The sequence below is a fragment of the Natrix helvetica genome (genome assembly GCF_964273705.1).
Source record: "Natrix helvetica genome assembly, chromosome: 1".
Taxonomy (NCBI): domain Eukaryota; kingdom Metazoa; phylum Chordata; class Lepidosauria; order Squamata; family Natricidae; genus Natrix; species Natrix helvetica.
Genome location: NC_138548.1, coordinates 202,005,931 through 202,030,905, shown reverse-complemented (window position 1 = coordinate 202,030,905; position 24,975 = coordinate 202,005,931). Strand labels below are relative to the sequence as shown.

Here is a 24,975-nt window from a genome sequence, read left to right as displayed (position 1 = left end):
AATCAATTACATTCCTGGGCTGTTTGTTGGGTTATAGATTTTGGGGGTGAACCCTGAGGAGCATGGTATCCAATGGGAACGGCTTGTTGGGATCTGTTGACCAAATTAAGAATACTTATGAGGATTTCTGCCGCTATCCCAGATCATGTGCTTAAGACCTGGCCTGATTTAAAAATCATCTGCCTAGATTTAACTCTAATGTTGATGAAGCAGGGATTTTGTGGGGAAGAGGAAAGGGGGGGAAATAAATAAATAATTGATGTTGTAGAAAAAGAAGGAATAACAGTTCCCCAGGTTCACAACCACTGAGGCAAAATCCTGACCTACCAAGAAAAAATAAGGTAAAATGAGCAGTCATTTTTGAGTCTTCCTCAAAAATGGAAGACTGCAGAAACAACAGCTAGTTTACATGTGCTCATGGCAATTGTTCTGTTTAACGAACTTGGCTGTGTGTTTGTGTATAAAGTTAAGCTCAGCTAAAAAGCAAACACAGTTGTTAAACTCAAACCAGGCTCATTCAAATAGTTTTTCCTCCTTCAAATTTCAATTGTAGTAAAATGGGCAGTAACCTATCCTCCCAAACAGTGGTGAGATTCAACCAGTTCGCACCACTTTGGCCGAACCAGTTCTTAAATTGCTGACTGGGCCTGCCCCGCCCCTTCCAGGAGTCCCCACACGCCCTGTTTTGGCGCCCCGTTTTGGCTCCCAGGTAAGTGCAGGGAGGCCTACTAGGCCCAAAACGGAGGTGGGGCGTGGCCACCAGTGCCCTGTTTTTGCTCCCAGGAGGCTGCAGGCTTGTTTTTGCTGCCTGGCCACACCCACCCAGCCGGTCATTAGGGCAGAAAACTGGTTGTTAAATTATTTAATCCCACCACTGCCCCCTGACACATTTTTTTTCTCCACATTTTCCCCTATGATTTTTAAAATGAATTTTTTATTTTTAGGGAGAAAGAGCTGGGGTGCCTTCTGACCGCAACCTGACTAAAATTTATTCCTTTTAAAAGGCTCAAAGCAACAGTTCTTACTTAAGGAACTCTAAATAATATAGAGAATCAAAATATCAGGTTTTAAATAAATATTTGCAGAATCAGCAAAACCTACTTTTTACTTTATTTTAATTTATTTATTTTGCAAGGTCTAGAAAAATTGTACATTTGCCAGACATTGAGTATTGATTTATGCACTCCCCTGGTTCCTGTATCTGTTCAACCCTTTTTTGTTTCCCATATTTTTGATACCAGGCCAGGATTTTAAGATTGTTTCCAAACAATTATTTTTTTGCCGTTCAGTTATCAGTTCCTTTTGCAAAGGCTTAGAGGGAGTAATTTGACTGGGGGAGAAAACCTAGCTTTCGCCAAACAATATTTCAAAATCATTTTTGGCACAAAACAAATAATGCAAGTTACACAAAGGATGCGGTTTGATGATTTGATCTAAGAAAGCAATCATTTTTGACAGTTTGCAAGTAAATTTCCCTTAGTGAAAGTAACAATAATTGCTCAGAAATGTTGATTCTGTACAAATTTAGTTGGGCTTTGTGTCTGACTGTGGAATGGGACATGAAAATAATAAAAGGAAGCAAGAAAAGCTGGGTAACCATCATAATTATAATAATGGTACACATCTGAGGAGAACCCTAAATACAGGTAGTTCTTGACGTATAACCATTCCATTAGTGATCATTCGACATTACGCCGACACTGAAAAAAGTGACATACGACCGGTTATCATACTTACAATTGTTACAGCATCTCCATGGTTACATGATCAAAATTAGGGCTCTTGGCAACTGGCATGTATTTACGACAGTTCCCTATCCTGGGGATCATGTGATCACCATTTGTAACCTTCCCAGCTGGCTTTCTACAAGCAAGCTCAGTGGGGGAAGCTAAATTTGTTTAATGATTGCATGATTCTCTTTAACAACACCAGTTATTCACTTAAAAACTCTCAAAACAGGTTGTAAAATGGCCAAATCTCCCTTAACAACTGCCTTGCTTAAAAAGAGAAATGGGGAGCTCAATTGTGTCACAGGAGGCAAGAAGGCATGCATGCGTTGTGCACATGTGCGTGCGTGTTGCACGCATTCATGTGGTGGACGCCGGGCCCCATTGCACCGTACCGGTTGCACCGAGATCCGGAACCCACCACTGGTCTCCACTGTTACAAAGAACTCCATATATAAGAGTTCCATCCATGCATTTTCTTTTCTTTTTCAAAAATACTTTACGTATGGGGAATGATCCAATCCTCAATTTAGTTATGAATCATTGATTAAATAACATGGGACTGAACGTACCTGGGCTTATTCTACACATTTGAATCTTGGTGCTATGTGCAGTAGTTGTTTCTAGATTATGGCAACTACCCTAAAGTGTCTCAACCGTATCTTCACTATCATGAAGTTTTCTTAACCATAAGGAGGAACAGCATTTTTTTCCCCTTTAAAGAATATTGATGATGTCAATTACGTCTACATAGCTGCAACGGTGTAGGAAAGAGTTTACAGCTTAAGTGAGGGACGAGAAAAACCCTTTAAGATTAGGATGGGCAGGATGGAAATTCTTCCTTTTTCATTGCTGAGAGTGGAGTTGAATAGACTAGGATGGATAAGCAGGCAGGGCCAAAGATCTTGAGGCTCTGTTGGAACTCCTTGGTCATTATCCTGGCTGGTGCTTCTTTTCACCACACTGCCTGGTTTCTAAAGATAACTTTTATCTCTACTTGTCTATCCTGCTGCATCATGGATTAGCTGCTTGTTTCCAGCCTATGGGTGGAGCTTGGGGTGCCTACAGGGCAAAGAGGCTGCATTTTTTGAGAACGTTTCTTTATTTTACATTTTTACTAGTTTTGCATAAGGGCTTTGCTTCTGCTTCTGGCATTTCTTGTTTCAGAATTGAGAGACGTAATACTTCAGCTTTGCCCAGATGGTGGGGGGGGGGAGAGGTACCCCACCTCAAAAACCACTCTTTGCATGTATATGCTATACATCTGATTTTACTTGAAGGAAAGGAACTTTCCACATTCCAGGATCATCTGAACCATTCTCTGGAAATTTAAAATAGGTACTCTCTTAACCAAAGTCTGTTATAAGGAGGTTAAAAACACTAGATTAAGAAGGAAGAGAAAGGGTGTTGTACAAATACTAATGTGTATTATTAATATTGAATTATTCTCTTTCAGATGGCTAATATATGAAACATATTCCTTCTAGTCTCAAATTATACATCTATCCCTCATAATGCTATTTTTCCAATCCTGCCACCAGCTGTATAGAATACAGTGCTGTAACATCTTAGCCTGATAAAGCAAACCAAATGCAATCAGAAAACAACATGGCTGCATTTCCAGAGTCTGACTAAAGAGATCATGATACTGTGGGGCACTTCTGACTGGAGCTCTTACCTTAAGGTTTCTTAATTGAAAGGTCAAATAAGGCTAGGGAGAGGTTGTGGATGGTGGAGAAGTGTTGATCCTGGAGATTATTTTTTTGTTTTTTGTTATTAAGTTTGGATGAAGAAATGCCTGAACTGGGGTGGTATCACACAAATGAAATAAATGTTAAAAGGCTGCAATTTAGTGGCCACATCAATTTCAAGCTCCCATTTGAGTTGGATTTTTTAAAATATACTTGATGATTTATCAACCTCGTGGATTAGCTCCTTCACCCATATCATCAGATTGTACAGCTTGCTTACACGAGAAAGGTTGTGACATATGTCCTCTTAAGCATCCCTTTCCAGCCTTTCTTTAAACTGAAGAAGCTTCTTAGATGAGAAGTGAAATGTTTTCAAAGGAAAACCCAAAAAGGTCCAGTTGCCTTTTGGGAAAAGCACCTTTGGGATAACCATGACCTGGATGATTGAGAATCTCCATAGACATCCATGAAGTTGTGCTAGCCAATAATCTCAGAGGAGAGACCATAAACCACCATGGAAAAAGCCTTCTCTTTGGAAGTTTCCTACCTCATCTGAGATGGCAGGGACATCCAGAGCTGGTCTTTTATTAAAAAGTGTCTGGATAGAGAAAGATATATAAATATGCCCAGTTTCCTCATAACATGCTCTGTAATGCTCTAAACTAGCTCTCACCCCATCACTTTCTTTTAAAACTAAGACTCTATCAATCACCATCTCCAGATATTCTCATGCAGTGAGTAGGGGTTTGAAGTGAAGATATGGGAGGGACATTAAAACCACAAAATAATTATTTTGTCCCCAAATAGCTTTAGCAAAGATTCCTTTTGAATTTCCAAAAGAGCCTCTCATGTGCAGGACTGGGTTTCTACCAATCCCTCTTACTCTCACCCCCAGTGACAAGTTCTTTCAATAGATCAGTGGTGGCTGCCATAATTAGGAAACCATCCGATGTTCTTTCTTAGCTTTGTCTGACTGATACTCCCAACAGGAAAGAGAGATTTTGTACTCTCTTAGTGAGCTAGTCTGGACAAGTCTTTGCAAGTTTCTTGGCCAGATTTTAGAAATGGTTTGTCATTGCCTGCTTCCTAGGGCTGAGAAAGTGTCCTGGGCTAGGTCCCCCAGCTGGCTTGATGTTTTAAGTGGGACTAGAACTCACAATCTCCCAGTTTCTAACCTGATACCTTAAAGTGGCTCCACTTTTAAGACTGCCACTGTCTTAAAGAGAAGGGGCCATTAATGGATCTCTGAATTTTATATAATGGTATAGTAACTAGAGTACAGTAAAACCTCGGGTCACGAATGCTTCTGACCACAACCAAATTGGGTGCCAACCCAAAATTTCGCAATTTTTTTGCATCTGGTCGCAAACAAATACTTGGGTGGCGATCATAGCCGTGGCGAACATAGCCGTGGCGATTTTCCCTGCTGCGACAATTTTCCCTTCTGCACCGTTTTTTTTTTTTTTTTGAATGCTCATGCCCAATCAGTCTTGCTTCCGGTCATGACCAAATCGAGTTGCGACCGAAGTCCTGGAATGGATTACGGTCGTGACTGGACGTTCCACTGTAGTGAAGTAGACCTAACATTAAGTCCATTCTTGGCTGTGGAAACACACTGGATGAATTTTGACCAGTCACTCTCATTTTGGCCTATTTCAATGGGTAGCTATTGAGGACGTAAAGCAAAAAGTGAACACAGACACACAAAAAATCCTGGAGCAATTTTGTGCAAATTGTTGAATAAAATAATTTCACCCGTCGTGGTGTTATTGGTAAAATTGCTAATGTGGTGGATAATGGGGATTCTTTAAGTGCTTTAAAATTATAATTATAGACCTTAGTACATTCTGTCTGTTTCAGGATTAGAGGGTACTGGTTGTGCAAATGGGGCAAACTACAAACCAACTGTAAAACTATGCCTACTGAGGTTGGCACCTATTTCAGACATTCATTTCATTACAAACATGAAGGTTAGAAACTTGAAATTCTTTTTTGAGAATGTGTTGAAGTTGTGGGACATCTCTTTCTTTCTGTGTAATGATATTGTGCCAGCCCTGTCTTCAATCTTAAAAAGAGTGGCAGATAGAGCCAGAGTAGGTTTCTGATGCAAAATTGAGATGAGGTGTCCAAGCAAATCTCTGAATATTGGCTTATCTCTGAAACCACAGGAGGAGAGCCTCAGCAAGGTGTGCCGGAGCGAATTCCCTGTCACTGCCTGGCAGCCTAAAAATGCACCAAACCGCCAACAGAGGTCCAACCAAGGGGCCTGGCAGAAGCCACCACGGCGCTCAGAGGGCGACAATAGAGTCACCTACCACACGTCAATCAGCCAAGTCCGCACCAGGTGGCCAAAAAAGCTGAAGGTCACAGTCCTCATCGAGGACTCTCCATGTGAGATGGAGATCGACACCGGGTCATCACTGACCATCATGCCGTGGTCTACCCTAAAGCAGGCTATCCCTAGCCTAAAGAAGCAGCATCTTCGCACCCCTGACATCCCCCTACGCGATTACCAGGGAAACAGGGTCCCCATTGTGGGCCAAGGCACCTTCCAGAAGACGTTCAAGCAGTTCAGCGGAAAACTTCCAGTGGCAGTGGTCAGCCTGCAGAGCCTCCTAGGGCTAGATTGGTTCCAAGCCCTGGGCCTAGAGGTGACCGGTATCAACGTCTTGAAAGACGATGGCGCTGAAGCCATCTTTAAGGAGTTTGAGGACGTCTTTGGCACCGGTCTGGGTAAGTATGTGTGGACTCCAATTTCCTTTAGTTTGGACCCCAACATAGCCCCAATAAGGCTAAAACCCAGGAGAGTATCTTTTGCATTTTACTCCAGGACCTTGTCTGCTGCAGAGCAGAACTACAACCAGCTGGACCATGAGGCTTTGGCTGCAGTGGCTGGAGTAAAGAGGTTCCATGAGTATCTATACGGCCGGGACTTCAAACTGGTTATGGGCCACAAGCTGTTGTTGGGCTTACTGGCTGGGGACGACCTACCCCAGTGTCATTATCACCCTGCATGACCAGATGGACCATCTTCCTAGCTGCCTACTCTTACCGTCTCATCCACCGACCAGGCTCCACTTTGGGGCACGCTGACGCTCTAAGCTGCTGCCCGCTGCCTGAACTTCTCGCTGACCCTACCCCCGAGACGCCAGTCCTCCTCATTGACTTCCTTGAGACTGGGTCTGTCTCATCCAGTGATGTCATTCTGCGAAGGACTCCACCATCAAACAAATTTTGAACTGGGTGTGGAGGGGGTGGCCCAAGGGGCCTGTTGGGGCTGATTTCAAAATGTATTTTGCCAAACGTGATGAGTTATCGGTTGTAAATGGCTGTTTACTGTGGGGGGACTGGGTTGTTGTTCCACCCAAACTGCGCATTGCAGCATTAGAGGCTTTACACGTAGGGCATCCTGGAATTGTCAGGATGAAGTCTTTGGCTAGGAGTTACGTGTAGTGGCCTAACACGGACAGGGAGATCGAAGAATGGGTGGCTACCTGCACACCGTGCCAAGAGTCCAGACCAGCTCCCCCAGAGGCGCCCGCTAAGGAGTGGGAGCGACCTCAAGCACCATGCTCTAGGGTACACATTGACTTTGCTGGCCCAGTTCACGGCCAGACATTTCTCGTAGTTGTGGACGCCTACTTGAAATGGTTAGAGGTAGTCCTGATGACCTCCACTACGGCAGAAGCAGTCATCAAGGTGCTACGGAGACTTTTCTCCATGCACAGCATGCCCGACATCTTGGTCTCTGACAACGGGCCCCAATTCACGGCCATACAATTTGAGACCTTCCTAGCAGCTCAGGGAATCAGGCATGCCCTGGTCGCACCATTCCATCTGGCCTCCAATGGTCAGGCGGAGAAAATGGTGAGATCTGCAAAAAAGGCCCTCTCTAGGGTGGGCCCGGGAGATTGGCAAACACGGGTTGACCACTAATTCAGCACATCACACCCAGTGCCACTACAGGGAGAAGCCCCTCCAAGCTTCTCATGGGTCGCCAGCTAATCCCACTTAGACTGGCTACACCCCAATTATTCTGCTTCATCGCCCCCAGACTCCACAAGCAAGATTTGGGCATTTAGCGTAGGGGATTCAGTATACGCCCACAACTACGCCGGTGGAACTCTGTGGATTCCTGCCACAGTGATAGGCATCACCGGCCCTCGCTCTTACGTCCTAGAGCTCGAGGATGGTAGGAATTGGAGAAGGCATATTGACCAACTCCGTGGCTGCCTCTCCAACTCCACTCTTAGACAACCAGAGGTAACTCCTGCACGAGTTAGCCAAAGCCCTACCCAAACGGAGCAAACACTCACTCCTTCCATGGCCAGCTCAAGCCCGAGGGTACCGGAAAACTTATCTGGTTTTTTTGCAGGCCCGCAGCGAGCTCCGAGTGAACCGGCTCTAGAAGCTCCAGCCGCGTCCTGTGAAAGGTTCCATGAGCTTCCACCAAGCTGTTGTTACCGTTAAGCCTGTGTGTGCCTATCCATTACCCAATCTAACAGGTACAATGTCTGTCTACAATAATTATAACATGATTGTCCAACAATGAGGAAAATGGGATATAAATAATGAAAATGACTAAGGCGCTTCACTTTTGATTGATTTAAAATGTGAGGACTAGCAACTTGACTTTGGCTCGTGTCTCTCTCACTGAGGTGAGGAATGATCACTGACTTGCCAGGAGGATATGTTCAGGCTTTGGGCCCTTTCCCAGTTTTGGCCTTTTCTAGGATGCCTGATAGTAGACTACAGTTTGCAACTGTTTTTCTTGCTCTGAAGGCTTCAGAGAAGCTGCTCCCTAGCAGTCACCCACGCAACCAATGAATATTTTGCTTCCCAGCTCTGCCCTGTCACTCAGAGCCCAAACCGTCAGTTCAGACTTCTGATAAGGCCTTATCAGAGCTGCCCAGCTCTGCTAACTCAGAGCTACTATGCCTTGCAGCTTTCGCACCACCCCAAGAGCTGGGCTGGGGAAAGCGGAAAGCTGCATGATGCACAGGCTGGGGAATTCAAGGGGGTGACTGAAAGGATTGGCTCGCAGGCACCACTCTGCTCCCTGAGTCAGCCAGGCCAAATGACACCTGTGAAATGGTGGCAAGGTTTGCAGAAACAAGCTTGCTAAAAGGAGGAAGAGCAACCCTGCTGGCTTGATCCCAAGCAACCCACAGGCAATTCAAGAGGGGCAATCCCAGATCTCCTCAGTGTTGCAATGAATGATGGGAACTATGGTTGCTTCTCTCAGAGAGAGAGAATCTCTCTCCTCACATCCTTGCAGTGAAAATGGGGCCTTCAGAAACATATCCTTACTAAAGTCTCAGCTTCTGTTCCCAGTTGTGAAGACTGTAAGGCAGCCAGTCAGAGAAGCTGATTTCTAAGCCCACTTTCCAAACAATACTGCAAGCAAGACCTATATTTTCTGTAGCATTTGCATTCTTATACTATAATGCTGTATTAAAGGTGGAAGTGTATGCACTGTATATATTCTTCCAACTGAAATCAAGCAAGATTTGGAAGAGGGTAGAAGCCTCCTGGGGCTTAGGACAGCCTCTTACTTCCAAATGCATTTTAATATTTCGCATGGTGGCTTTTGTAAGCCCTGATCCAATTGCAAATAAATACAGTATTGTAATGCATGGAAAATATATCCTTCCCTGAGACGAAATCATGACTTCGCAAGTCTCTGCAATGACAACAGTAATAACAAGAACAATAATAATAATAATATATTGCATCAAAGAAAAAATGATAATAATATTCAGCCAGACTGTGCAACCAACCAAAATAATACAACAGATTAGCATTTTTACTTTGCTGTCGTGATCTGTGCTGCACGGTCTTCTAAAATGAGAATGGACTGGTCAACTAAATATGACAGTTGCTTCCTAATAAATCTAGTTGTCCTTTTCAAACACCAGAACTTAACCTGATAGCACCTGCTGCAATTCACTATCTGAACAGGCAAACCTACAGTTGCAAGGAGAGGAAGGGGAGATTGTGCACTGCCGTTTTGCATCCATAAATACCTATTTCTAGGCATCTCTCCTTATGTCAAGAGGAGCTCTAGTTTCAAAGGCATTTAATTTCTTAGCTGGAGGAGAGAGGAACGGGGAGGGTGAGTTCCATTTATGAAAGGCACTACCCTAAAGGCAGGATAAGAGCACCCATGTTTTAACTGAGACTAATTTAGAAAGCCAAAGAAGCCAGTTATTGATTCTACTTCTCTGTCCTGCAGCATCACTCTCAGACCTATTTTTCTGATCAAGACTAATTACAAATAAAGCCAGAGCTCTGCTTTGAAGAATAGCTCTGCTGGACCAGTCACTTTGTGTAATAGGTGGCAAATAAATTTAATAAATAAATAAATCAGCCGAAGAACTAGCCAGTTCAACACTCTGTTCCCATAATGGCCAATAAGATGCCTTCAAGATGCCCCAAGCAACTTCCTCTTTATGTCTCCCAGAAATTGATTCCCTACTTCCAGTGCAGGTCACTCATACTTTTATGATCTACTATACAGCTGTGTATAATCTTCTCCACCACTAAATAAGTATCCTCTTTCACTTTTACCTCCACTGTGGTGTCATCTATACTTTTCAGTATCCAAACCCAGAAGTTACCACCCGCTGTCTATACCACCTTCTTTATACATGAAAGCTCTGGAGAACAGTAATACGAAGCTGGAGAAAAGAGAGAGGGAGGGAGGGAAAGACTACATCTTTCCCACCATGAAAGACTGTGCAAACGATATCTTACATTCCTGGATTCAACTAGTAAGAGATAAGACCGCAACAGATATGTTAACTTTGATGATTAACTTCCTTGTTTTGTTTTTAATTTGCAGAAACTTCAATTCCCCTGTTACGTTTGGATGAGGTCTGGAGTCCTGTCATCCATGCTTATCCTCAACTTACTAAATGCAGTGGCCATTTCAGGCTTTAATACAGGTTCCCCGAAGTTAGATTTCTACTCTCCAACTTCAGACTCTGGAGATTATCCTTGAATTGACTGCAGTGGGAAAGTGTTAATTTCTTTGGGTTCATATGGAAGCTGTATGAGTGTTCCCCCCCCCTCCACACACACACACACACACATATAAACATACATGCAGTCTTTTTTCCCTGTTCTTCATCCTCCTTGTCAGGGCCCTTTGGAGAAGGCGGAGACATCACTTGGGTGTCTGCTAGCGTTTTTTTTTGGTCCCCTCCCTGTTTCTCTTCGGTCTCCTCTGTCATCAACAGGCTGGGATCTTTTAAGAAGGCTCAGTTGAACAGATCAGCAGCCAGAAGTGGGAACACTTTCTCCAAGGTCAGCCCAACTTTTCTTATTTTCCAATTCTGTGGACCAAGAGACGTCCAGAACGTAGAGAAGGTTTGCCCTCAGCATCAGGTCAGTTTGATCCACTATATGGCCCAAATGCTGTGGTTTAAAACATGCCTGTTGCTTTTTGGTTGGGATTTTGATGATCGAGAGATGTCCAGGAAAGGCTAAGAAAGGGAACTAGTATTAAAGGGGGGAAAAACTAGACTGAAAAATACAAGCTGGAAAAGAAATGGCACCATGGTTGGCTAGAGAGCTGAAAATAAGCTCTATCTAGCTGAAGTTGGTCTTCTGAAATTGAAACATAAAACAGGGCTGGTTGTATTTGTCTGTAAGGGAAATGCATTTGGCACATGGATAGAGGTATCCTATCTTAGCTCTTGTTTTGCATACTTGGGTATGATAAAGGAAACAGGTTCTCGGGTGGTTTGGGGCAACTTCTCATGCTGAAGGCGGCTTCACACATTTATGTATGGCATAACCCCAGCTGTAGGCAATGGAAAAATGAGATGCCTCCTCTGCTGGAAGTAGTAAGATGGGTGGTTTACCTGCCTGCTGTCTCCCTTTTCTAAAAAAATTAAGGAAGGAATAGTGTTCCAACCAAATGCGTTAGAAATAATAGAACCATTAGAGAAAGCTACTGATTACAGTGGAAGAGAATATTTAGTACTTCTAAAAACATACGAAGTGGTCTTAGAATATGTAATGCATACAAATAAGTGAACAAAAAAAGAGGAGTATCTTAGTGAATTGAGATTGCTTTTAAAGCTGTATGTTTGGGGGACAATGTGGACAGATTACCAGCGATTCAGAAAGAGGTCTGTAAAAACTATAAAGAAGATAGATTTGATAATTGAAGAGCAGGATATAATAGATTCATAAATAAGCAGGTAGCCAATGCTTGTCAATTTCTTGCCAGGACAAGATGAGTTTCTGTATCTGGAGAATAAGTCTTAACAGATAGATGGGAAACATTCATACTTGGCATTGGGACCTGGTGAATGCATTAAGACTTGCTTTTGCCAAAACCTACAAAGAATCAGGTAGAGTGCGCTGGTATTCTGAATTCCTACAAAGTGGGTTGGGATTCTGAGTTTTTCTTCTTATTAAGTGAACTAGCATTCTGCATTCCAGTTGTTGGAAACAAAGTGAAAAAAAAAAGAGAGAATTTTTTTTGTCCAGTTACTATAAAAAATTAATGTAGAGAACATCAAGTGTGAGAATAAAGGGCTTGGCAGCTAATGGTCAGTAAAGAGGCTACAAGTTATTAAGAGAGCAAAATATAAATTTAAAAAGAAAATATACTGTATGGCGGTCAGAACAGAATGGCGAAAAGAGAGCATTGCTTGGAAATGGAGAAACAGGTCGCTCAAGAGTTGTGTAGTCATTTTTAGAAAACCTGGACTGACATACTGCAAAATAACTGCATTGAGCAAAGAATGGAAGGAAGGCAGCTGCCCTTTCTTGAATACACACAAAATGAAAGTGTGGGGTTGTTAAAATAGTGGATGGACCAGAGGCAGAATGCTAACAAAATGTTATGAAATAGAGAATTCCCCCACCCGCCCCAAAGTGTGCATCAATCATGGTCACTACACAATGCTGGAAGAATATGGTAGATGGTCCAAACATATCAATCTAACCAGTTCCTCTACAGAGAAACCTCATGTTCATATGGAGCCCCCTCCTACACCATAATTCCGTGCCCTTGTTTTTCAGCCAAGGAGGTATTTGCGTCCCTTTTTAGAAACAAGTGATCAAGCAAACTTGGTTTATGTCAGAAGGAACTGGCGCAGTAGTTCCATATAACTAAATCTAAAATCTGGCTGTTCAACTTCCTGGGGGAACATGGACCCAGCACTTAATGTGAGATTGGAATTGTGCAGTCTCCTGAATGAGCCTTAGAGACAGGGAACCTGACGTCAAGCCATGATTTAAACACTGATTCCTCTTCTATAAAATGGGCATAATATCCCAAATTACGCTCATGCATACATAAACAGGTATGTTTATTTTTAATTGAACATCTTTCTTAGGAGAAAAAAAAAGTGCCTCAAAAGTCTGCAATCAAAGAATGAAGGAAGGGAAGCATATTGGCGCTGGGACCCTATGACCGTGCTTAACTTTATGCTAAACAGAGTTGGTTATGCTATAATTAATCTGAATTTTAACGTAGCCACAAAACCCCTTGGCGTATTAACAAGATATAATCACAATTCTCATGGCACTGTGTCCTTGCAATGATCTCACAATGCAGGCCACTATTATTCCCATGTTGTGGTGGGCGTGTGGGCTAAGAAAAAATAGACCCCCCCCTTCCACCCAGTGAGTTACTTTCAGAGGCAATTTGGAATGGAAAATGTTCAAGCTTATATTCTTTGCAACTATACTACATCAAATATAAACACATTTGCTACCTATGCAAACTTCCAGGATAGAAGGAGTTATATTTCTAATGAAAATGCTTTAGAACCAAAAAGGAAAACCACTCTGGTCTAGTGATTAAGGCTCCAGGCTAGAAAACATCAGGCATGCAAGCCAGTGACTTTGAGCTAGTTAGAAAAAGTGATTGGAACAGTCCACCTCACGGGGTTTTTGCTATAGGGAAAATAGGAGAATGAAGGATTATTAGATCTTTGCCTTCTTCAGTTTTATAAAAACAATAAAGTCATTAAAAATACTTTCATCTTTAGTTATTGGCAGTAGAATGTTCTGTCAGCCTTGGCCTTATCCCGAGTTCTTCTGACACTGGCTTAGTTTTGTTCATCAGCCACAATTTCCCACAGTTTTTTTGTGGTATAAAGTACCTGACAGCTATAAAAAGAAAGGAGACCAAAGGAGTCAAGAAAAGCCATCATTATAATGACAGTTTGCTCTCCATCGTCACAAAAAGGATGTGATGAGCCTTTCTCTACTAAGAAGGACTACTGGAAAAGACTAAAAACATGAAATTGGGGAAGAAAAAGGCTACTTAAGAATGAATCTGGAATAAAGAGAAGAAGAAGAACAAAAATAAGAAGAAAAAAGAAAGAAGGAAGGAAGGAAGGAAGGAAGGAAGGAAGGAAGGAAGGAAGGAAGGAAGGAAGAATTGTAGCATAATGGTATATGGAGAAATGTTATAAGAAACTGCACGGATGAATAATAAAGATGAAGGCATAGACTGGCAACCTGGCTTGATAATATACGCAAATCTAGAATGCAGTGAAAGGGAGGAAATTCTTCTTAGTGTTTCTGTCTCTCTCCGTAAAGCCTCTATGCCAACTTCCTTCTGCTCCCAGAAATATTTGTCTGATTTATTTGAGTCTGATTCCTGGTAAGAATCCATGCAAAGTTCAGGAAATAGGTTAGATTTTCCCTGCATAGGTTTGTTTGTTTGCTTGTTGTTGTTTTTGAAGTGGTTTTCTTCCTATCCTGGTTCAGAATACTGCCGAAACTGTTTGGAGAGAATGATATCCATACCCAATATTTCCACAACCCTCTTTCCAAGCTCTTGATTTACCTTCCGCCTTGGCTCTCAAATCCCTGGATTCTTTCAAAGGCCGAGGCTCTGTTGTCCTGCAAAGTTTCTGATGGGAGATGCAGTGAGTTGAGAGAAGCTCACTGTAGGAAGCATCTGATCTGTTTCAAGGTGGATTAACATTGCTGCTTCAATTGCCCAGACACCCCAATAACAAATACCCTAGAGATTATTATCTGAATTATCTGGGGTTGGCAGTGATAAAATGCTATAATCATCCCTGGGACCCACATCCCTTCTTCTCCTTCCCAGCGTAGATCAGAAACAGCAGGTTGACTTATGGGTAGGACATCAACTGTAATTTGGGCTAAAATGAAATATTAAAAAGGAAATTTCATTCTTGCTGATAACGGCTGGTGCGGCTGAAAGATAAGGTGATATCTCCAATGTTTGTGACAGAGTTGGTTTGATGTATCACTGTTGAGGGGGGGGAGGGAATAGAAAATCTGGAACATTTTTACTCTTGGGGCTATATACTCTTGGATGTCAGCAAACATGCCTACCATTGCAAAATGAAAACAAAGAAAAAAACCCAGCCAAAACACCATTCTTGTTTTGTCCTAGAATTACTCGGCAAAAGTTGAGACGTGCTTCTAATAGCTCTCTTATTAGAAAATGTGAATGGACTGCAGAACAGCCTTCTACAACCATTATTGCTAAAGGAAGCTCCTATAAATGGGCAATTCCTAAACTAAAAAGGCAGATCTTGAGGTTCTGGAGCTGCGAATGGTCCCCAGAAGTCTTAAATGCAATTCCCAAGATTCTTCAAAAGTTGCTACCTATTGATATTTTTAAATATATGATCAATGGGAAATCATTACATGCATAAACTATGTTTATTTAAAGGCAATTCTATCTAAATTAAAAACAATTAGTCTAGTTCAGCGGTTCTCAGCCTGTGGGTCGCGACCCCTTTTGGGGTCGAACGACCGTTTCACAGGGGTCGCTGAGACCAGCACAATTCTGAAGTTTAGACTCCACCTCGCGTTCCTTGAAATCCCTGCGGATGGGCTCCTGAGTGGCCATGCAGAGCGTTGTCGCGGCTCCACGCGCGTGCACACCCCATACAATTAGCCTCAGAGACTTCGTAATGGAGGGAAAGTGTTCCTGCGAGGGAGGAAGGGGCTTAGGTCCTGCTCCGGACTGTAATTGTGCGGGATGTGCGCGCAGTTATGTTTTCCATGCCGCTGCCAGGTACTTTTAACTATATCTAAATCCACAATCAGACCTGTCATCAAGAGCCAAGCTCAGGAGCCCGAATTGGCCCCATTCACACAATGAAAACCTGCTTATTAAAAGAACCATAAACCATGCACAAAGGAAAAGAGCAAAAAAAATGTAATGCAAGATAACAATTTAAAAAATGATACAAGTGGAATTATTATTAGAAATAAAATACAACAGAGAATATGATATGTATGAAAACATAAAGTTGGGTTTCCTGAAATGCCACCCCGAGAACCCATCAGAGAAAGTAAATAAGCAAGGGCAACAACGGAAAGGAGGAAGGAGGAGGAGGGAAAGGAAGAAAGGGTAAAGCAGAGGGAGTAAAGGAGGTGAATCAAAAGTAGGAGAGAGGGTAAGAGGGAAGAGAAGAGAAGAGAAGAGGAGGGGAGGAAAGAGAGGAGAAGAAGAGGGAGGAAGGAGGAGGAGGGAAAGGAAGAAAGAGGAGAAGAGAGGAGGAGGGGAGGAAAGAGAGGGGAAGAAGAAGGGAGGAAGGAGGAGGAGGGAAAGGAAGAAAGTAAAAGTAGAGGAAGTAAGGGAGGGGAATTAAGAGTAGGAGAGAAAGTAAGAGGGAGGAGAAGAGGGGAAAAGGGGAGGAAAGAGAGAGGAAGAAGAAGAAATTTTATGGTTGGGGGTCACCACAACATGAGGAACTATATTAAAGGGTCACGGCATTAGAAAGGTTGAGAACCACTGGTCTAGTTAGTTTTATCATCATGCCGTCTGTCTAATTATTGAAATGCATATCAGCTCAATTAGTATGGCCAACATCTGGAAAAATGTTGCACACTTGGATCCTAGACTTACCAGTCAAAAATTACGAAGCAGCATTTTTTGTGTGGGGAAAACAACCACCTCCAGCAATGGAGTACCCACAATTCTAGCAGGCAAGCTATTCCACTGATTAATTATTCTTACTGTCGAGAAATCCCTTCTTATTTCCAGATTGGATCTCCCTCTGACAAGCTTCCACCCATTGCTTGTCCTGCACTCAGGTACTATGGAGAATCAATACAACTCCTCTTCCCTAGGACAGCCCTTCAAGTATTGGAAGGTGGCTATCAGGTTTCCCCTCCCCTAAGTCTTCTCTTCGTTGGGCTAAATATACCTAGTTCCATTCACTATTCACCATACAATTTAGCTTCCAGACCCCTTAACTTCTTTGTTGCTCTTCCCTGCACTCTTTCTAGGGTCTCAATACTTTTTGTATCATGGTGACCAGAACTGGACTCAGTATTTCAGATGTGGCCTCATTAGTATAAAGTGGCTTCCTGTGATCTTGATGTGATCCCTCTACACTGCTAACTCATACTTAAGTGGTAGTCCACCAGGACACCTTAGATCCTTCTCACAGGTACTACTGTTGAGCCAGGTACTAAAATAATTATTATGTCTCTATATAAATGGGGACATAAAATAACCTAGAGCCATGAGGGTGAACTGACAACATCACTGTGCATGAACACACGCCTCCCGCCGGCCAGCTGATTTTCGGGTCTCTGCCGCACATGTGGGAGAAAAGCACACATGTTCAGGGGGCGCAAAGGCAGGGGTCACACGTCCATGTGCAGGGGGAAAGGGAGCACGGGGGGATGTGGTGTGCCCCCCATGCTCCATTTTTGGTCCCAGGAGACTTCAGAGGCCCAAAATAGGGCAGGGGGGCTGTTGCACACATGCATGGAGGGAGAGTGGGGGGGACACGTGCACATGCGCAGAGGGTGGAGCTCATTGCATTATGGGTGTGGGCGTGCATGTGCGCTTGTTGCACACGCGCACAATTTTGGCACACAAAGACAAAAAGGTTCGCCATCACTGACCTAAAACATAATATCAGGGAGCAGTACTGCAGTAATACTCTTCATGAACTCATAAAACAACCCGAAAGGCAAGAAATCAGAAGAGTGCTGTGAGCTCAGATTAAAGACCTGTCTAGCCCAGTATTTTGTATCCATGGTGGCTAATAGGAGTCTGATAAGCCTAGAAGCAAGCGGAGGGGAAACACTGTTTTTTTTGTTTTTACTCACGAAAGTCAGACTGCCACTGATCCTGTCTCTGAGCAATTGTTACCTATCAGTAGTGATCATTGATAGCCGTATCCTCCCCCAGAATCTATGGAGGTTCTCAATTATCCAGATTGCCCCGAAGGTGCTATTCTAAAAGGCAATTGGACATTCTTAGTTTTTTTCTTGAAAATGTTTCCCTTTCTCATCCAAGAAGCTTCTTCCATTCTGTCCCTTCAGAACTGAAGAAGCTTCTTGGATGAGAAAGGGAAATATTTTCAAGTAAAACCCCAAGAAAATCCAGAAAAGCACCTTTGGGACCTCCATCAGAGTTCTTATTTTTCTTTTAAAGCTGTCCCTTTTCCTTTGTCTTGAGTAGCAAATTCCATAATTTAGTTCAAAACTTTCAGAAAATAAATATCATCATTAATCTGATTAATATCATCCCTTGCCCTCCTTTTGATATTTCCCTAAAAACTCAAAATTAGTAATGTGTGTATAAGTCAAGATATTTTTTCTTCTATATGGTATAGTTTGGTTCTTAAGAATAAGATTTCACCAGTTTGACAACATGGGATACTTTATTTGGATTCCCTTCCCTTAAATTCCAATCTTTTTTTAAAAATAGCATTACATTGATCTCTTTTCCAAACTTTCAGAGAGAGCATCTTACGTTTTGTTAATCAATGAATAGAGTCTTGATCAAGCAATTTGCCAACTCCTAGAACTGCATTTCCAGTCACCATTATTTATCACTCCACCTTGAAGTATTTTCCTGAAAATGTAAGTTGAGACTAGATCTCTCTCTTACATTTTATGTCATGAGAAAAACTCTCAATTCGTCATAAATATTTTTTGTGGTGGTGTTATTCTTTTAATTCTATATTCCAGCCATCCTCCTACAAGATGTTTGTTCTTTAGTATATTTGGCTATATTCAATTATGTCTTTTAATACAACTTGTTGTTTTTAAATCTTATTATTAAATTGCATTTCTTTTGCATGGGATTGCATTCCCTTATATCCTTCTCATTTAGATAAATCTTTCCATTCTTTTCTCTTGCTGATATAATTCCCAAACATTTTGGATATTTTTTTCTCCCTCCCCCCCTTTTCAACATCCTTTTTACAACTGCTAGTTTTTGAGGAAGCTCTTAGTTGAGAATCAGATATGTTGGTATGCAATTTTAAAAACACAAGAAAATAAAACTCCCCCTCCCTTTCCCAGTTAAAGAACAGGAGCAGCTTCTTAGACACCCAAAGGCTCTGGAAATAGAAGACCAAACCTTTGGGACAGGTTGGGCTCCTGCAAAAGAATATTCCCTAGGGGCAGGCAGCCACTGAGAAGGTCTCCCTCTAGTATACACCCACTTGATGGGAGGAACCCAAAACATTCCTTCCTGGTTGTGTAGGTGGATAATTAAAACAGTAAAACTGTTGTCTATGTAGTTGACCATGAGTTGGTTCACTTCTTTTTTGAGATCGGAATAGTTATTTATCCAGACAAGGATTAATTATAGACCTCTATTACTATAACTGTTTTTTCACCCCAGTCCCTGAACACCTCCTAGATTTCATTCCTGGTCTCACAGTCATCAAGGTTAAGGGGGAAATTAAATAACTTTTGGGTTGAGAATTGCATTCAGTCCCACAATGAGTCTGTGAAATAGCGTGAACTTGTCTAGTCGGTTTGATACTAGACCTTCAATGATCTGTATTCTTCCAATTTTTAAAGTCTGCATTTGGAATCAATTGAAGTTTCCAGCTAAACATTCTGTAAATTATATGTGTTACGATTATCTATGCATATGTGATAGTGATTTGATTTGTTTCCCCAGAGAGAGTACCAAATAATGACTGGCAAAGATACTGGTGGCCACAGCTCTCAATCAGGAGCAATAAGGAGTCTAAGAGCATACCCAGACTACAAAGGAAGTGCAATCTCTCTGAAAACAAGCTGTATCTGTAACCTCAGATTGGCTTACTTAACAGACCTTTCATGACTGACAAAAGGAACTTTGAACTTCAGGGATACAGTTCCATTGCTTTACATTCTCCATTGCTTTCCTCAGTTTCTTCTGAACTTCAAAAGTAAGGTGATGTTGGGATCCATGTAGGTTCCTCATGCTATGCAAACCCTAATTCCCCAAGATATTAGAGTCCCTATAGGAATACAAAGGCCCTAGTTTCAGAAGTCTTCATCAACACAAAGAAAGGTTTGCAGAGAACAGGATTAGCATAAAGATTATGATCCCTCTTCTTGAGTCTTAGCTAAACTTAGTTATTGGACACATGCTACTGCTATTTTTATTTATTATTATGCCATTTTTTAAAATTATTTTTCCAAATGACTCAAGGTGACAAACATATCCAACACACCTTCCTCCACCTATTTCCTCCACAATAAGATTGGAAATTCGCAAATGAAGACGAAGCTCAAGTTTGTAGTTTTTGACACCAGATGAAAAAGCTTCAATTATTTGATACCTCTGTGGAGGGAGGCAGTTACTGCTTGTGTTTAAAAAATGTCTTGAGATTAAGCATCTAATCTTCCCCACTGTTGTATTCCTATTCTCTTCCCAGAAAACATCCATTAAAAATGTTTTAGTTGAACAATGTGAACTTGAGAGTACTCTAGTTAGATCATCGGTCCATCTGTTTTGATACTGCAGCAACCTGTCAGATTATCAGAAAGGACTGCTGTCCTAGCTGTATGAACGTAGTATTATTTTACTGTCAGAATTTTATTCATGATCTTCTTTTGTTTGTGGTTGGAAGGCAAGGTTCCCTTTTAAAGAAATACAACGAACGTAGCACAGCCTTTCCTAAAAGGTTTCTTCTAAATATTTAAAGATTACAATTCTCAGAATTCCCAGCCAGCATTCAGAGAACACCAGAGTTGGTAGCAGATTGACAAGCTGGTGCCCTCCAGATATTTTGAATTGCAGGTTCCATAACCTTTGACATTTACCATGATGGTTGGATTGATGGGAATCATAATTCTGACATCTAGAGGAAATCAGGTTTCTACCTCTGACTGGAGAAAGTTCTGTTCATTATGGATAATAGGATACATATATCGGTTAATGAATGTTCATGGCTTTAATATTCCTCTGGCAGGCTTGCACAGCATGCTTGAAGAATGAAATGGGTGACAAGTTTGTGATTCTGTGGTTTGGGTGATAACATGTTGTCTGAACCGGACCAACATGCTAGGTCTTTTAATTTTTTATTTCTTTTAGCATAGCCCATGATGGTTAAGTAAGGACTTGGTATGTTGCAACAACCAAGTCTATGTATCATATTCCAGATGGCATCCAAAATTAGATTTGACTGGTGGAAGCAGATTATGAAGTTGGTGAGATATCTAGACATTGTTTATAATACTCTTAGTAAATTAATTTGCTTCGTATTTATTTGAAAAGGTATATGTCTTTTTTTTTTAAAGGAACACTGGATTATTAACATTTTTAACAACCCAGTGTTTAAAAATCTTTGGAAATTTTTCCTCAGAAGGCAAATTATGCTAAAACATTGTCCTGGGTTATTCCTTGGTTATTAGGGAAGGAGATTAAAGACGTTCAGGGGATGATGCAGAAGAGGCCTCGTCATTTATAGGAAATATTTTTACCTGGAACTCATTACTTAGACTTTGATGGGTGAAGCAGTATCTACTTGTCTGACAAAGGAGAGGTTTAAAATAGGAGTGGGGAAATACCTATTCTCCCCACCCATCTGCCATAAATGAGGTGGACAGGTTTGGAACTAAAGGTGAGCAGAACCATCCTCCTGTTATTTCCATGTGCCATAACTTTTCTCTTAACGCTTCAGAACTGCGCAGAAAGACCAGGTGGCAATTATCTGGCTTGTGAGCAAACAGCTATTTCCTCTGCGTCATTCCACGGACCACTTTCGGCTTTTCTTTTGCTTTTCTCTCTCTAAACTCCTCCCCACAGTTCTAAATTAGAGCAAAAAGCAAGATGAAGTTAGGCTGAGTGGTCTGCTTGTGGTCCTTAGCTGCAATAGTGTCTGTCCTGGTTTAAGAGAAACAGATGGAACTTCTTAAGTGGATCTTTGTCTAATCCACTTAACATTGTGACTGGCCCAGCGCCTCTGGAAGTTCAGAAGCAAAATAGGAGGGGGAAAAACCCATGGCAATTCTGGTTACATGCTGTATATATCCAGTTCCTCTGAGGTTGTCAGGTTTTACAGCTACACAGGAAGCTACCAAAGATAAGGTTGCTTATACACAAGTGGGGGGCTTATGTTTTATTTAATTCATACCACCCAGCTCTTAACCAATTCTGGGCAATGTATAATGAAAGCAAGCAAAATGAAAGTAGAATAATTATGAACGAAAGAAAAGAACTGATGGTGGATCTGACTAACCGTGCCCATACGCAATTGGCAGGGCCCCCAGGTGTCCCAGCCCAAGGCCTAGAACAGTGCAGTCTTCAAGGTTTTCTGACATGCCAGCAGGGTGGGAGCCACAGGGAGATCAGAGGAAACCTCATTTTACTTACTCCAATTTTGTTACTTGGTTTCAAATAGCCTTCTTCAGGTTGGCGTTTTTGAGCATAACTCCCATCTTCCCGAAGCAGCACAAACAGATGTTACCTAATACAGGTACTCCTCAACTTAAGACCACAATTGATTCCAAAAGTTATGTGGCTAAGTGAGAAATTTGTTAAGTGAGTTTTTACAGGGACTTAGGGCCTTTCCCCCCTTGCCGTTAACTGTGGGACAATATCCTGGCTGGTAGCATTTTTTTTTCTACCAAGCCCCTAGGATGCTACCCTACCAAGGACAGTCTCAGTTCCTCTGAAAGGAAACCAGGCAGACTGCGCCAGAGGCAAGATTGGAATAGGGAATGGGCCCATTCCGTGCCCATAGAGGTTTTTTGGGTGATTCTGGGATGGATAAACAGTATTTCTAATCAGTATAGGAAAGACTCTTAGCATGTTAAGTGAATTCAGCCAGTTGTGAATTAGAATAGAATTCAATTCAATTCTTTATTGGCCAAGTGTGATTGGACACACAAGGAATTTGTTTTTGGTGCATATGCTCTTAATGTACATAAGGAGAATAAAATACATTTATCAAGAATAAAAAGATACAACACTTAGTGATAGTCAAGGTTACTAATAAGCTATCAAATCATACTAGGAAACTAAAAAAAACAATATAAATTGAAAGATACAAGCAACATGACTATAGTCGTAAGTGGGGAGAGATAGCTACTAGGAAGGAATAGAATAATAATAATAATACAGTCTTAGTAGATAATTTGACAGTGTTGTGGGGACTAGTTGTTAAGCAGAGTGATGGGGAAAAACTGTCCTTGTGTCTAGTTGTTTTAGTGTGCAGTGCTCTATAGCATCGTTTTGAGGGTAGAAGTTGAAACAATTTATGTCCAGGATGTGAGGGGTCTGTAGATATTTTCACAGCCTTCTTTTTGACTCGTGCAGTATACAGGTCTTCAGTGGAAGGGCAGATTGGTAGCAATTGTTTTTACTGCAGTTCTAATTATCCGTTTAAGTCAACCTAGTTAATAAATGTGGCTAAGAATGAGCTATGAAGCCCATCCAAAGCATGCTTGAGGAAATTCTGTCTCAGTCCCATCATAAGCAGAAAAACCATTGATGACTTTCTCAAAGACTGATCAAAGGTGGGTATTTCTGATCTGCGTGGTTGCATCACCGTCATTACTGTTTTATTGTGAACAAAATTTTGAAAGAAGTGTGGGCAGAGAAGAGAGGCTCACCCAAAGTCATTTATTTATTTATTTATTTTATACAGGTGCCCCCATCTTACTGAAAGCAACTCTGGGTGCACAACAAATCTTCCTGTGAAATTCATGACTAAATGGGGATTTTTGAACCGGGGTTCCCCAATGTCTGACACATTGCTTTTCTGCATTATGTTCAGTGTAATAGTAAATTTCCATTACGGCACACATGGTCACACACATACCCACAACGCTAGTGTAGAAAAACACACTTTAGGGGGAAGGAACATAATCAGATGTGCATATTGTTATCTGAGAAGAAAGCACGCTCTAAAATGAGTTGTCAGTTCTGAGAAAGAGATCAGAGAGAAAGATAGAAAGATAAAAGTAATTTGGATGCCTCCATTTCTTATTTTCGGAGTAGTTTTAGACCAGGAATAATATTGCTAGTATCAGGGAAGACAACTGCACACTCTGCTAAACAAATAATTCCCTCACCACTGTCAAACCATTCACTAAGGCTGCATTACTATTACTATTAGTCTTCTCATCATTCCTGTTACCCACCTCCCACTTATGACTGCAGGACTGTAACTTTGTTGATTATATCCTTAGGATTTATATTGATATTGATTGTTTCCTGATTGCTTATTTGTACCCTATGACTATCATTAAGTGCTGCACCTTACGATTCTTGACGAATGTGTCTTGTCTTTTTAAGTACACTGAGAGCATATGCACCAAAGACAAATTCCTTGTGTGTCCAATCACATGTGGCCCATAAAGAATTCTATAATGCTGTCTTATAGGCATGGCTATGTCCAGCTGATGACACATAAATAGGAAAAGTATATGTCTACCCTGAAGTACCAATGATATACAGTACTTACCATTTATCACCTTTCGAAAGGAGACTTGTTAATCCACCAGGCTTATGCTAACGTCTCCTCTATTTTGTGCAAGCAGGATATTGTGCTATGGAAAAGGGATTTATTTTTGGATCAACTTATTAAGAGCATCATTTCAGCTGATAATTGGGATAATCCAAAAGAGAGAAATGTTGGGTACTTTTTTACTTTTTTAAACAGTGCTTGCATCCTTAATTAGTCCAAAAAGGCCTGGCCAGTTCAAAATTTGATTGTCACATCTTATGTCTACGACAATCACCTACAGAAAGCAGGGATCACGCAAATTATTGTCTGCAATTTCAGAATACAAACTGAAGATATTTATCATAACAGATATAAAATGATGAGAGTATTTATTTATTTATTTATTTATTTTATTAGACTTATAAGCCGCTCCCTCTCCTCGAAGGGACTCGGGGCGGCGTACAATAAAAAATACATATCACATGTTGCACGGAGGAGGTATAAAAAACTCACAACATCAATTATTACAATTCATAAAATAACACAATAATAATAGAGTTAAAAAACATTAAAATACCCTAAAATTTAAAATTGCCAGGGGGATTAGAGGATAGAGCTATAGTTGAGCCAGGCCGGCTAGTTGGAACAGGTGGGTCTTGAGTTTCTTGCGGAAGGAGCGGAGATCAGTAGTAGTCCTAATGTCAGGGGGGAGGTCATTCCAGAGGGCTGGGCCCATCACAGAGAAGGCCCTGCTCCTGGGCGCCGCCCTCTGGCACTGCTTAGTGGACGGCACCTGGAGGAGTCCCTTTCTGTGAGAGTAAAGAAGAGATTAATGAGAAATCATATTATAAATAAAATAGTAGGAGACGAGAGCAATTTCTCAAGCTATTTTTTCAA

At 41.6% G+C, this 24,975-nt stretch overlaps 2 protein-coding genes across 8 annotated transcripts in view; both read left to right on the top strand.

Annotated features, from left to right (window-relative positions):
- Window positions 1-2,689: 2,689 nt before the first annotated feature.
- On the top strand, window positions 2,690-6,849 carry LOC309383077 (uncharacterized protein). The gene is made up of 2 exons (XM_081935233.1): window positions 2,690-3,065; window positions 3,184-6,849. Exon 2 carries the CDS (start codon window positions 5,536-5,538, stop codon window positions 6,433-6,435), a length of 900 nt encoding a protein of 299 aa, XP_081791359.1. The 5' UTR covers window positions 2,690-3,065; window positions 3,184-5,535; the 3' UTR covers window positions 6,436-6,849.
- A 3,736-nt stretch (window positions 6,850-10,585) lies between these two features.
- Window positions 10,586-24,975, top strand: part of GATA1 (GATA binding protein 1) — a 31,352-nt gene continuing 16,962 nt past the window's right edge. The window contains exons 1-6 of one of the 7 annotated variants that reach the window (XM_081953938.1): window positions 10,587-10,807; window positions 18,139-18,262; window positions 19,317-19,569; window positions 20,721-20,836; window positions 21,041-21,249; window positions 22,947-23,146. The gene's annotated coding sequence lies outside the window, so the exon portion shown is untranslated. The other 6 variants (XM_081953941.1, XM_081953940.1, XM_081953939.1 and 3 more) reach the window with 6 other exon arrangements.

Bases quoted from the DNA above. Each gene is read 5' to 3' on its own strand.
- LOC309383077 (XM_081935233.1), top strand. From the start codon at position 5,536: ATGAGGTGTCCAAGCAAATCTCTGAATATTGGCTTATCTCTGAAACCA.